Source organism: Capra hircus, chromosome 1 (assembly GCF_001704415.2).
Source record: "Capra hircus breed San Clemente chromosome 1, ASM170441v1, whole genome shotgun sequence".
In the NCBI taxonomy this organism is placed as follows: Eukaryota; Metazoa; Chordata; class Mammalia; order Artiodactyla; family Bovidae; genus Capra; species Capra hircus.
The window spans coordinates 82,983,027-82,997,003 of record NC_030808.1 but is presented as its reverse complement, the minus strand read 5'-3'; the positions used below and the strand labels follow the sequence as shown (position 1 = coordinate 82,997,003).

Sequence of the window (13,977 nt, the reverse complement as noted above, 5' to 3'; positions counted from 1 at the left end):
CCTTTCCTGAGTGTTCTGTGTGTCAGCCACAGTTCTGACAGCAGCCACAGGACAGTGTCACAGTACCTTATCGGGGACTCTCTTCCTCACTGGAGGAGCCTGTGTGTGTGGCCAGCAAGAGCTCAAAGGATCCCCCGTCGGCTTGGGGCAGGCTGCACAGCCAAAGTTCTCTCAAATGCTGCTTTTTGGAGTTTGACCTAAAATCCTGGAGTTATTACAAGGATGAAAATATTAGTGTTTGTAATGGGTTTTTCTCAGTTGGAACCGCCAATCTTGCTCTCAGTGACTGGGGCCCTTCCCTCTGGTTGGGCCTCCTCACAGCTGATCAAGCCTGCTACTGCAGTGCTAACTTTGGTTATGGAATAATTAATTTGAACTCTTTCTGTTGGCTAAAATTACCTAACACATTAAACTGTTTTAATACAAAAATGCTTATTGTATAGAAACTTGAGCAAATATTGTAAGATGTAAAAAATTTTAAATTACCCATAGTTCCCCTTCTCAAAGATAGCCACTATTAATATTTCAGTACATTTCTGTCTTTATGTGTATTATTTATATGACCTACATGAGTTGGGACCACATGGTTGAGGCTATTATTATCTCAGTGGCTTCTTAAGGTCTTAACATAATGTTACTGGAGTAGCCTTATTAAGACCTAGAGTGAGTGGAACAAGTTTCTTCAGAATTCAGATCTCATAATTAATGAAGTCTAGTAAGGAAAGCTGTTGCATTGGGATGTTTGTGAAAAGCTCTCTGTTCTTGAGCATGCAGGATGCCTTCCTAAGGTCAGGCCTCTCTTGGGCAGTGATGGGGCTCCTAGGACAAGCTCAGGGGGGAGGCATAGCTGGCTGTGACGGACAGGGGCTATTGCTGGACCAAAGCAGCAGATGCCCGTAGAGCCGGCTCCCACGAAGGGGTGCCTGCACAGGAGAGAACACGTACAGCAGCTGTGCTTTGCACGGAGACCTAAGTTCTCTTGGGGGGGGGTGGGGTTTGCAGATTAGGAAACAGAAGTCTAAGCTGCTGTCAGCTAATGAGTGAGAACCAAGGTATGTGCCCAAGACTGGCTTCAAGGATAGTCTCGTTTTACCCTAGGCTCCTGGTGGGGCTGGGGAGATCTGGGTTCCTGTTCAATATTGCATATGACACCGGTGCGACTACAGCCCTGGGTGAGCATTCCCAGAATCTACAAGCCCAGGGCAGAGCAGCGGTAGCCAAGGCACATCAAAACCCCGTTACCAAGAGGAGGGTAAAGGAGGCCATGAGAAGGCGTTCGTGTTTATGATTAAATAAATAAGTTACAAGAAACCGAAATAGTACATTTGCATTTTAGTAAAATCTGAGATTGTACAGTGAATCTGTTTGCTTCTCACAGAAGGCCCAGCAGGCAGTCTCTTTTCCCTTAGGAACATCTAACATGCAAACCAATGAAGTCTGAAATAATAGAACCCTTTGTGTAAGCATATGGTTTTGCTTTTCTGTTTTAAATGATTCTCTCAGATCATTTCCTTTGCTGGAATGAGGGGAAAGGCTGTGCCTGCCAGAGCTGGGAGCTAGCACCTCTGAGGGGATGGCCCCCTCGCAGCCTGAGCTGGAAACACTGCCCCACCTCCACTCTGAGCTGCTTCTGAAACCTGAATGCCATCTCTTGTGGCGAAAGTAAAGGCTCACCAGGCTAAGTCACTTGGGAGCTGGAGAGGGATAAAAATCCAAAGAGAAATCCTTGAGTTTTCTTACCAAAACTGTCCTTAGCTTGTGCCTATAATCTCTAAAAGGACACAAATGTTTCAAGGGCTGCTTGCAAAGAGAACCAGGCTGGTTCCAGGTGCTGCACTGGCTGGACTTGATCGATAAAGTCAGCAGCGGGACTTCCAAAACCAAAATGAGCTGGTTCCTTAGCAGCTAGTGAGCTCCCTGTAATGTATGACATTTTAAGGCCTTTTGGGCCACCCTTGCCCCAAAGACACTCGCGGTTCTTACTATATAGTAGTTCCCATCTAGTCATCAATACACTAAAGGAACAAAACTGGTGTTAGTACTACAACTCGGGGCTCAGAAACCAACAAGATAAATATCCTTCATTCAGCACTTCACTCATCCCAAGAAATGTTTTGTTAAAACCAGGGTCATCTTGGCCATAAAGAAATTACATTTTAAAAAAAGAAACCCTATGATTGATCTTCTTCTGTTCTTTTGGGAAGCTTGTTCCTGGTTACTTAGCTATCATGAATCACATGCAGGTGATGACCTAAGATTTCTTCTACAACCTGTGGGGGGCCGCTGGTGGGACTATCCAAGGACATTACCTTGAGTTACCATAGGTTATAAAATTATCATACAGCCTGGACATTACTGGATCTTTCAAGAATCTGTTATGTCCATATTCCTCAACCCCCAGAGACCAATTCAGTTCACAGTAGAGTTGATCGAGGTCTTCAGATTTAAAAACTGAAGGGCGCCCTAAAGAGGCAATTAAAAAAAGATCTGAAGCTTTCCGCACACTTCCCAAGGAAGGAGAGGGTGGCGGGGCCCCAGCACTGAGCTGGGTGGTGCCCCTGTTCTGCTCACAGCACCCGTGTGGCTTGCAGAGTGGTGCCCCCTGGCGAGAACGGAGGCCCCTCCCCTGACGGGGCCATCCAGTCCTGAGACCTCACTGCAGTCCCCGGTGGTGGGTTCTGATCCCCTGTGGCTCGCTCTTCGGTGGGCAGTCACACGTTGAGGATCCGGGGAGCCGAGGCCTGAAAGATGGCTGAGGGGTTAGGGGCAAACTTTTTCCTCACCTCAGGGGCCTGAAAAATGAAATTTGGCCACAGATCAGTGGAGCTCTTCCTCAACTTTCCCCCTCCCAGCAGCTGCATACTGCTAACCTGAAGGGTCGGGGTGGGGGGTGTCCACAAGACCTTACCTTCTGTTTCCCAAACCCTTTGGGTTGAGTCAGAAACTGAACAGCCCTACATCTCCCAGCCCCTCCTCTTTCTTACATTGACTCAGGGACTTGGAAGCTTGTCACTAAGCAAGTGGTCAAGGGTAAGGCTGGGACTTAGGGAGGCAACACCCTGCTCCCAGAGAAGCCAGTGCTAGGGGGACACACGTGGCTAACGACAAAGCAGCACCTTGGCTTTCAGTTTGTGAGCGATGACGACGGGGGTTCAGAAACCACTGCCCCTGCTATAGTGCCATCCTACACCACCCACATCTGACACCTAGTCCCTAACCTGCAAAGGAAAGCCGCTGTTCTCACACCCCGCCACGGCCAGGCACCAGCTTCTCACTGACCTGGAAACTGGCCCTGGGGCTGCCATCCCATCCAGAGCTGTGGGTTGTGATGACTTTGGTGGGCTTCACTTTTGTGGATCTTGATGGCTTCACTCCAGTCCAAGCCTGGAATTCCTGTCTGGAACAGAACACATCACAACCTTGTACAGGGCTGGCTGGTCCCTCAGGGGCCTCGGCTCTTGCCCTGTGCTTCTGGAACATTCCTGGCCAGTGTCCACTGCTGAGCTGCTGCTCTGGCTGCTGATGTTACTTCCTCACAGAGGCAGAACTAGCAGAGGAAGTAGACTCCAAACAGCTCCACCAGAAACTTGCTCCCACGTTGCCAGGGAGCAGCAGGCACACGCTGCACTGGGAGTGAGCAGAGAGCTCGGGCAACAACAGTATCCTATTTGTCGTAAACCGCAAGCTCCTGATATGTGCTGGGCTCCCCGTACTGTCTCTGGGCCAGGTCAAGGGGCTCTAGAAGCCCAGAACCAGCGGAAGTCGCTCGCCTCCAGCCCGTGTCACTGGTGGCCCTTAGGTCCAGGCAGGGGCCAGCCTGGACAGCGCACAGCAAGGCATGGTCGTACCTGGTTATAACTGAGGAGGAAAGTGAGGCCCAGCGGTCTGTTTAGTTATCTATAACCTGTGTTATTAACTCCTGTAAGAGAGTAAATCATAGTGACCATCTCAAGAAACTAAAGACCGCATGGCTTTTGCATGGCGCTGTGCACATGGGCACTCTTGCACGGGAGCAGGGAAGGATGGTGGTCTGCATGGGGGTAGGGACTGCTGGCTGCTTGGAGGGAAGTGACAAGGCTGGCACAGCCTAGCTCCATGTGCTCAGAGTACATCCTTTTGACAAAAACTAACTCCTCTTAAAAAAAAAAAAAAAAAAAAGACCTAGTTCAATTCTGTCAATTCCCCTACTAAATTAGCAGAGACCCCCTCTGGGCCCACAGGAGCCCCTGACCAAGGGTAAAAGTGTCCAGCTGACCAGGGGCAGTACCCACATGTGGGCTGGGTCCGTGCCTATCCCATCCACAGTCCTGGCCAGGTTCCAGGCCCTGAGGCCAACAAAGCAGCCTTTTCTCCTTAGCCGCAGCACAGCTGGGCACCACTGGGTAGGCCACGTGTGTATGGCACAGCTGTGTCTGTCCATGGTCAGCACTTGGGTACCAGGAAGTGGATTGGACCAAGGCTCTATCGGATAATTTTTGCTTCCAAAGCTGCAAGGTTTCAAAGACCAGCTGGCTGCACCATCTGCTGCTCTGCGTCTCCTGGGGAAGCAGGTCCTCCCCTGGGCGTGCCCTTCTGTCCCCGCACTGAGCTGAGCCTTGGGTCAGGCAGCCCAAGCCAGCTGTCCCGGGGTGGCTGCAGGGGTCCCAAAGCAGGAAGTGACCTGGCCCAGGGGCTAGAGCAGTCCCCATGACTGTGGGGCAGGAGATAATAAAAATACAGGACTAAGTTGAGTCCACTGTGCCTCCCTCACCAAGCAATTTCCACCATCATCCACCTCACATGAGCCTCAACTGGACTCGATGCCCACAGTCCCTCCTACTGAGGGGCAGGGAGCTACCAGGGCATTGCAGAGAGCCCAGTCTGAGGATACTGAGGCCTGGTTCTCAGCCCAACATGACTTCAAACAAATCCCTTAACTTCCCTAACCCTTCAAGTTGGGCACTTTAAAAAGTGCCAAGTCTGGCACTTTGACGGTTAGCCCTTTAACTGACTCACCGAGGAAAGAAAGAGATGACAGGAAGAACTGCCAGAAGTGGGTGGAACTAGAACCTGGGCCAGAAGTGCGCACGTGCGCACACGCGCACACACACTTCTGGAGCCAGAAGTGTGCGCGCACACACTTCTGGAGAGAAGGCAAGCGAGTGAGGCAGGTCAGTTCTCATCTGGAGGCCAGTGGCCAGGTGAGGTGAGACCTGCTGGGGTGGAGAGGAGCAGCCACGAGTACCCTTGATATCTCTGGGCTCTCATGATCTCTTCATTATCTGTGCTTTGTGAATTTATTTAAATGGTTTTCTTAGGTAACATGCATCTTGCAAGAAGGCAGGCGGGATGGAGTTGCTCATACCAGTAGTAGAGCTGGGAGGTAGAGGGTCTCAGAAGTCAGCTTGCAGGGTGACAGGAGAGCCGAGTTCAGCAGCAGTCCTGTGTTTCTGGCAGTGACCCAGGCAAGTCAAGCTCTTACTATTCCTGCTTTACCGATGAGGAAAGGGTCAGAGGGACCAGGTGACCCACCAAGTTTATACACCAGGAAGGAGAGCTGTAGTGGGTCCCAACTTTTGCCCAACCACTGCCAGACATAGGTCAAGCAGCTACCTGATTGAGAGGAGGCAGCATCTTAGGGGATGGCAGCCTGTTTGGGGGCACAAATTTGATCTAGGGCAAGAAACACTGGAACTCCACTCTGTTCTACGTGACCTCTTGCCAGACACTCAAGTGCCTCATCTATAGAATGGGGACAGCAAGAACTGAACTGATTTCAGGGGGTTATTGTAAAGTCTTGGGCTTCCCTCGTAGCTCAATTGGTAAAGAGTTTGCCTGCAATGCAAGAGACCTGGGTTCAATTCCTGGGTTGGGAAGATCCCCTGGAGAAGGAAATGGCAACCCACTCCAGTATTCTTGCCTGGAGAATCCCATGAAGAGAGAAGCCTGGCAGGCTACAGTCCACAGGGTCACAAGAGTCAGACACGACTGAGCGACTAAGCACACACACTGTAAAGTCTTGGGGGAGATAATCTATGGGACGTCCTAAGCCTGGGTTCTGGTACATGCTAAGCAGTACCTTTAGTATCACAGGAACTGGAAGGACCCAGCAGGACATTCAAACCTGCCATCTGTTTAACAGGTGAGGGACTGCTTCTGAAAGTCCAGCCTTTGCTTAGACACTCCCAGTGAGCAGGAACTCAGCACCATGCAAGCTTACTCATCTCAGTCAGTTCTAATTATTGGAAAGTGTATCCTTCCCAGAGCTGAAGCTATCTCCCTGCAAGCTCCACCCCGCTCTATACCTGGAACATCAGCCATGTGAAGGCATGGCACACCCAGAACCTCTGGCCTTCCAGGCCTGTCACCAATCAGCTCCCTCCAGCTGGTTCAGATCAGGGCCTGGTCATGCAGCAGTCAGCACCTTCCACTGCCTGGCTAGGGCGCCAGCGCTGCAGCTCAGTGCTCTGCCTTTCACATTTCTGTAGCTCGGCTTGAGCACAAGACCCACCCTGCAACAGCCACTCCCCACTGAGTTCCTCAAAACCTGCCAGCCCACTAAGGAATCTCTGAGGAGATGGGATGTTCTTGTGTCTCGATCATGTGTTCAGGTGTATACAAAAGTCACCCATCTGATTGATTTTACTGGATGGAAATTATACCTCAAAACAGTTGATTTTAAAAGTAAAAGTTGAAGGGGAAAGTTCATACCTTTTGGCCCTTAATTCGACAGGTATGAATTCATACTGAAGAAATTAGGGTATAAGAAAAGATTTACTATAAGAATGGTGATCTTGTAAGTTACTTTTTCCTCTAAATTTTTTTTTGTTGTTAAAGGTAATACATGTACATTTTCTTTTTCTTTTAAGCAGTGATTCAGGGAATTCCCTAGTGGTCCAGTAGTTAGGACTCCTCACCTCCACTGCAGGGGGCGTGAGTTTGATCCCTGGTAGGGAACTAAGATCCTGCAAGCTACATGGCATGGCCAAAAGAAAGCCCCCAAAACAAAGCAGTGGTTCAAAACAGCAGAGCGAAGAGCCCCTGTCTCCCTCTACTCCTGGCAGCATCTACAACTCCTTTTCCTTCCTTTCCCTAAAGGTTATGATTTTCTCACGTATCCATGCGGAGACATTTTACGCTTATTTCAGCAGATATGTATACATCAATAACCCTTTCACAACACAGATAGTAGCAGACAAACTGTTGTGCATCTTTTTTGACATTTTGTTTTAGTCTCTCCTATGGCAGAGCTAGAATTAACCAGTCCCCTATGTCAGTAGGACAGTGACACTGTTTCCACCTTCTGTACATTGTTGACATGTACCTTATTTAACTCCTTAACTCCCGCCCCATGTTCAAGGTTACATGTAGGGAAATTTTCTCTAAGTGCAGTAACTAGATCAAAGAACAGTGTTTTTAGTAGCCCCAAATTAGCAACACCCAAAATATTTAATGACATGAGAACACATTATTATTTGGAGGTACATATCTATATATGGGTAATGTATTGATATACCCATAAGAGAAAACACTACACATCCATTAAAACTCATGTTATAGAAGAGCGTCTAGTAACAGGGATCAACACCCACATACATGAAATAAAAAATGTAGTTACAAAAAAAAAAAAAAAAATGTAGTTACAAACCCAGCCATGTAAGAACTACAAATGGATATGAACTCAAATGCATGTTAAGGATTAGAAAGAACTACCAGTCTAGGATAGGATTGGGGATACTAATTTTTATGTTGTAAATTCTGTAATTTCCAGTCTTTCTACAGTGACTATGTCTCACAGTTGTAGTAAGAAGAAAGCCCTCACTTATCCAGGAGAGGAGCACAGGCCTGTCAGTGAGAGCCAAGTCAGCTGCCCTCAGTGGGATATTGAGGGGACCACCCAGAAGCCCTGCATCTGGTCCTCACCACCAATGCCCCCGGAGGGCACTGGCAGCTGGCCTGCGAGCACCACTTCCATGGTTGGGCCCTTCTGGCGGAAATTAAGATTTTAACTCCTACGAAGGCAGGCCTTTCTGACAGGACTGCCCCAGAGAGTGAGGTAGTGAGCTCACCATCAGGGAAGTGCTTGCTCTCTGACTCCAAGTCTGATCAGGGAGCATCAACGGAGAATCAAAGGGGTGACCTCACAGGCTGCCTGAAGCTCTCGAAGTTGGGTGGGATGGGGGATCCGGGCGCCTCCTCGCTCCTGCCCACCTGGTCCTCCTGGCTCCGCGATTCAGTCTCCTGGGACCACGGGGTCTGGGTACGATGCGCTCCCCTGCCCCCAGCCTCATACCTGTATGATGTGGTCGCCACTGCAGCCGCATCCGCGTCGCCGATGGGGAGCACGTAGACCCCCCGGCCGGGGGTTGCGGGGGGCTTGGCCCTGCGGCTGCTTGCTCCCGGTCCGCGTCCCTGCGTTGCATCTCTGGACCCCGAGGGCGCCGTCCATACGCCGAAGTCCCGCTGGTACTGAGTGAGCGGCACGTCCCGGCCGGGGTCCCGGGAGCCTGCGGGAGATGGGCCTCTGCGCGAGGGAACACCGCCCGGGATTGGCTCCTCGCTCTCGAGGTCCGAGTAGCTGTGCAGGGTCAGCGGCACGGCCACGTCGGAGCGGTCCAGCTGGTTCCAGCGCCGCGCCAGGCAGCAGAGGCGGCTGATGCAGGGCCACGCCATGCCGGCCCGGCGTCTGCCGCTCGGCTCCCCGCGCTCCTGGGCCCCGCCGCCCCCGCCTGCGGCCCCGCCCCCACGGCCCTCCCCGCGCCGCCGCAGCTCCGCCCCCTGGCCTGGGACCGCCACCCAGGGAGCGAGGGCTGGGCCACAGCTCCGCGGAGCGCTCGGCTCTGGAGGGGTGCGGAAGCGGGGCTGGGGTTAAACTGAAACCGGCTGGAGGCACTTACAAGTATCCAACTTGAAGAATGTTCCTTAATTTAATCCAAAGTTCCCCAAGTGCTATCCTACAAACTGAACCTGGCTTCGCAGAGCCCAGGGGCCGGATGGCAACCCTTCCTAGCTGGTACTGAGTGAACAGTCCGCTGGGCCCCGCCCACAGGCTGCCAGATTTGTGCGAGGCTGCACACGGGGCTTGCGGGCAAGCACGAGATGAAGCGATGAGTGGATCAGAGAGAAGACTTGGGGCTGCACTTCCCGGAGAACACGCATTTGGATCAGCCTTTATAATGCCAAATTTGTGACAACCAATTCGGCCTTCCAGTGAGAATTGACATTAGCCCTCAACTGACATTTCCTGAGGTCTAAAATCCCTAATTTTAAAGCATGGCTCCAAAGGCTTGATTTAGCTTTATAAAGCTGCCACAAATCTTTGGCTACTATGCTATAAAAGTTCCTCTCCCTCCTGTGCAGAGCTAAGGTAATCCTCCAAGCTAAAGGTCAGTCTGTTTCAGGCGTAACAAGGTTATCAGACAATCCCTGGCCACACAAGCCTTCCTGAACTGACACAAGCCCTCAGTGTGCACTGCACACCAGTTACTAGTAACTATCGAAACAACATTAATTACCCAGTGCACCATCTCAAGCATATACCTGGACAGTATCCAGCCTGCACCTCAGAGGAACTGCAGTATAGCCCTGGCCAGTCAAAAGAGATTCCTCTCCCAAACCATTGCATTGCTGGTCTTAGCTCGAAAGCACAGTGACGTGACACGATGACTGCCCGAAGTGGCAGCAGCTCAGCTGCCTGGGCCCGGCCATGACCCAAGGCAGCAGCAGAGGAGCCCTGTGTTCTGTGAAGACACTGGGAGACGACACACCTGCTCAGATTACCCACCTGCTCTGTGTGACCTCCATGTACCACGGCCGTGGGTCAGCCACTCGGGAGACTTGTGACTACAACAGTCCGTCCTGCAGGAGGGGAAAAAAAAGAGCAGCTCTTCTTGTTTTGACTCCTTCATTCGTTAAACAGTTAAAAGAGCAGTTACTATTGCTGTGTTCCTGGAATAATGCTGGATGCCTTCAGGAGGTTTACAGAGCAGTGGGTGACAAGACATGGAAACCAGTGTACCAGAGCTTTCCAGCAGCGGAAAGGGGGCCAGGGGCCTGGACTCACCACCTGCAGTGAGGGTGGACAGCAGGACCGGGTGGGAACGCAGGGGTCCGGGCCCAGGGGTTCAGCCACAGGCACCCAGGGCTGGATCACGGAGGGCCTCGGCAGCCACACTACACAAGCCGTTTTTCACAGGCGACAACAGGAAATGACTAGCGTGTTTTCAGCACTCTGTGGCCATATGGAGAAGTACAGGACATTTCAGAGAGCAGCTGGAGAGCAGTCTTTACAGCCAGGTTAGGGACAAGGGACTGGGACTTAACGCACAGGTGCTAAGAGTGGAGAGAAGGGGCTGGATTCTACAAACAAGAGGTGAGAGAGGGAATCTAGAATGGCCCAGGTTTCTGGCTTAAGCCAGGAGTGACATTTAACATGCCTGCACAGTGCGATCCAGGACCTAGAACTATGTTTGACAGGCAGCAGACACAGGTGCAGAGTGACAGAGCTCAGAAGACAATTTCACGGAGGTAACTGAAGCCACAGAAGTAGAGAGAAAAGAAAGCTAAGGCTGCACTTCTGGGACCCCACACTGCCGAGCGCAGTAGAGGTGGCAGAGGCCAAGGTGCACAAGCCAGGCGGAGCATGGCCTTGGGGTGATCACGTGTCAGCAAAGCAGCCAAGATGAGGAATGAAGGTACCTCAGCGGGCAAACAGGAGAGTAGGGACAGTTGCCAGAGCCTTGGACAGTTTGGCTTGTTCTTCTGGAGCTGGACGCTGACCTCCAAGGCCTCTCATAGGTAGATACTTGACCTTCTAAACCTGCCTTCTCAGACCATCACAAATCATAAAGAGGAGACCTGTCTTCTTCATTGCCTGTTTTTCGGGTCTGCCCACAGACATGAATCTCATTTTGGACTCCATACGGAAGGTCCATATGATCTCAGCCTCCCATCCCATCTCTGAAAAACATTTCTTGCCTCATCTGTAAGTCACAGGGTTGTTAGTATTAGCTACATATTCAGAAATGTCAAAGCACAGCAGTGTGACCTTGGGCGGTTCCCACACACAACCACCCTGGCTTCTTACTGGCAAGATGAAGGCTAGGTTAAAAAAAATTATCTTGCCTTGAAGTGACATTAGTTTAGAATAGAATCCTCTGCCTGGCAAGAATGACCAGTATTTCACAGTAGAGAAGAGTCTGGCCTGGTGGGGAAGATGAACCACCATAGCCGAACAATTCCTTGGTGCTGGGCACATACTGCCATTTAGCTCCTAACATCGTGTGAGGTGGGCACCGCTCCCTCTCACTGTCATGAAACCCAGTGCTCCGTGCCTGCCACCATACAAGCCCGGCCCTCTACAGCACAAGGTGCAAAATTTGGCATAACCTTTTGAGATCACCAAAAGACCCCAAAACTCCCCGATAAATCCTTTCAAGAAAAACTTTTAAATTCTCAAATTACATTTCCTAGAAATAACGGTCAATCATGAGAAGTTGTTCCACTACAGTGAAACTACGACAACCCCCGTCTGCTATGTCAGTAAGATGCTCCACTTCAGAGAATGGACATTTTCCAATGTAAGATGCAGTTAGGCTCAGATTCAAGTTCGAATTTATCCAGGATAGTTCCTTCTAATTCTTAATTTAGCTTTAATTTTAACCTAGAAAGCAAAACCTAAAAATAGCTTTTTGTATATGACACTCACTGCCACAAAGTATTACCTACCTTTCCTGGGAAAAATTTAGAAAACACTGCAGCTGTTATTTCAGACCATGCCAGAGAGAAGATGTTCTTAATTTTTACCTGTCAACCAAGCAAGGAAAGGGGTAGGTAAGTAAAAGTAAATATTTCGCAGAGGTGCTAGAAGGCTGACATTAAAAAGCAAGCACTTCTGACCTTTCCATGTGCACACTCTTCAGGTTCAGGCGCATGTTAAATAGAACAACGAACAGTGAGATTCCAGGCCAGCACTAGTGCTCTTCAAAAGAGACACACACCCTCTGTTTACAAACTAGAGAGATATAAACCTTTATTTCACAACTTTGTCATAATTCACTTTCTAATGAGACATGTTCTGGGGACAGTTTAAAATACTGGGAAAGCTAGATGCTGAGTATCTTCCAGGCAGGAGCAAAGATGTGGTCACTCCAGGGCCGCTGCATTCCTGGGCCTTCAGGCAGCACAGACCAGACGCGCCAGTATTGTCCAGCCCCAGTTACTTAGAGCCACCTCCTTTTTTGGGGCTGTTAGTCCTCATTTCATGCCAAATTTTCACTAGAGGCTCCCTGTTCTTCCAAATGAGTTCATGACCGTAAGTAATATACCATCTGGGGAAAAGAAGAACAAACCAGGTCCAACATTCAAACAGTATGACATACAAATAACAAGTACCACGATACCACGTTGACATCTTAAAACCTGAATGCCACTGTCACTTACTAACCAGCATATTAAAATAGCTGATTACTTAACATAGATCAATGACTTACCTTTAATACACAGACTATATAAAAGATGGAAGTAGAATGGAACCAAACGTGACTACTCCAGAAGTACCACACACATACTACTTTTAATTCACCACAGCCCTGCAAGTCAAATACTATCATTTCCCCATTTACAAACATGAAGAAACCGAGTCTGAGAGAAAGTCATTTGCCCAAATGCTAACAGCTTCTAAGTGGTCAATCAAGGACTCACTCACAGGTCAGACTGATTCTAAATCTGGACTCTTTTTTATTATGTCAAGTGTACGAAATGTCAAGAGTTAGAATTTACTAATAATGATGGCTATACTTAAAACAAGAGAAAGACGACCACCCTAAGATTCAAATGCAATTATAAAACTCTTACAAGAAACAAAACACTTGTCAGGACTTTCCATTAATAAAGTGTCTTCTAAAATCTTTTTAACCTTATTTCAAGCAAAGAGTCAAATACTTTAATCTTATGGGTACATTGTTTTGATTATACGCCCAACTTCAAATGTAACTGGTCATTTGGTTAAATTAAAATTAGGAAAATATTTCAAACTAGCTTCTGCCTCTTTTTGGCAGCAGCATCACAGTCTAGTGCTCAGTCTGAAACTCCAGCTCTGCAATGACTCGCTTTGTGACCTTGGACAATTCCTCCTTTCAACAGCTTCCTTTCTACAAGCTGGAATATCTCACAGGATGTTAAGAGTATTAAATTAGACCTTAGCTTAGGCACATAGTAAATATTCAACACACATTAGCTGCCATTACTGCAGCAGTACAAGGTGAAGACCATAAAATGTGCTCTAGGGACATAAAGTCAAAGAAATGTGCAGAAGGTCACTAAGAGAGTCAGTACCGTTTTATACATATTTCTCAACCTAGATTAAAGATGTCAGAAAAGATGAATTCTGGATATGACTGAGATCGAGTAAATGAAAGGAGCTGAAACTAGAAACAGCAAAAAGAAAGGATTCCTCTGCCTTTCAGATCCTGGACTTCAAAAATGCACCTGATTCAGTTTTCAGAAAAAGGTCATCTAATTATAGTTGAGAAAAATAAAAAACTGCTGAGGAAAAGCTCCTTTAAGTATACATTTAAGTATACAGGTAAATTTAGAGTTCATAAAACAGAACCCCTTTCATCAATCTTTATGTTTCTCATACTATAATATCAGGTCAGTTTCTACTATTTATAATGTGCTGCTGTTAAAGCTCGAACTCACACATGCTATTCTTTAATCATCACTGAAAATTATAAATGGCATAATGGCACTTAGTTCCACCGCCTACTGGGCAAAACTGCTCCACTAAGAATAGATTTTTATTTTTAATTAAAAAAATCTAAGTTTTCCCACTGTCGTGAAATAAAGTAAAAATCAAATAAAGGTCAAAGGTAACATTTATGCAAGAAAACAGGGGCCATCATGGATCCAGCACACCAGACAGACCAGGTCTGCTGAAGGGCCTCTCATCTGTCTACAGTTCTACGGTGGCGTCGCTACAGCACTGCGATGTTTTAG

The 13,977-nt window shown here is 48.7% G+C and overlaps 2 protein-coding genes across 2 annotated transcripts in view; both read right to left on the bottom strand.

The window, feature by feature from the left end:
* Positions 1,249-8,710, bottom strand: MAP6D1 (MAP6 domain containing 1). Its single transcript, XM_005675264.3, has 3 exons — positions 8,273-8,710; positions 3,280-3,397; positions 1,249-2,792 (listed from the first exon to the last, which is right to left on the bottom strand). Exons 1-3 carry the CDS (start codon positions 8,650-8,652, stop codon positions 2,712-2,714), a joined length of 579 nt encoding a protein of 192 aa, XP_005675321.2. The 5' UTR covers positions 8,653-8,710; the 3' UTR covers positions 1,249-2,711.
* Positions 11,985-13,977, bottom strand: part of PARL (presenilin associated rhomboid like) — a 53,457-nt gene continuing 51,464 nt past the window's right edge. Inside the window, exon 10 of the mRNA XM_005675204.3 lies at positions 11,985-12,308. Coding sequence (XP_005675261.1) covers positions 12,197-12,308 — 112 coding nt within the window. The 3' untranslated portion in view covers positions 11,985-12,196. The remainder of the gene's footprint in view (positions 12,309-13,977) is intronic.

Excerpts from the sequence above, each read along its gene's own strand:
- MAP6D1 (XM_005675264.3), bottom strand. The coding sequence starts at position 8,652 with ATGGCGTGGCCCTGCATCAGCCGCCTCTGCTGCCTGGCGCGGCGCTGG. Across the intron at positions 3,398-8,272 it reads GTGGCGACCACATCATACAG|ACAGGAATTCCAGGCTTGGA; the intron begins GTATGAGGCTGG and ends GTTCTGTTCCAG. Across the intron at positions 2,793-3,279 it reads GCCCCAGGGCCAGTTTCCAG|GCCCCTGAGGTGAGGAAAAA; the intron begins GTCAGTGAGAAG and ends TTCATTTTTCAG.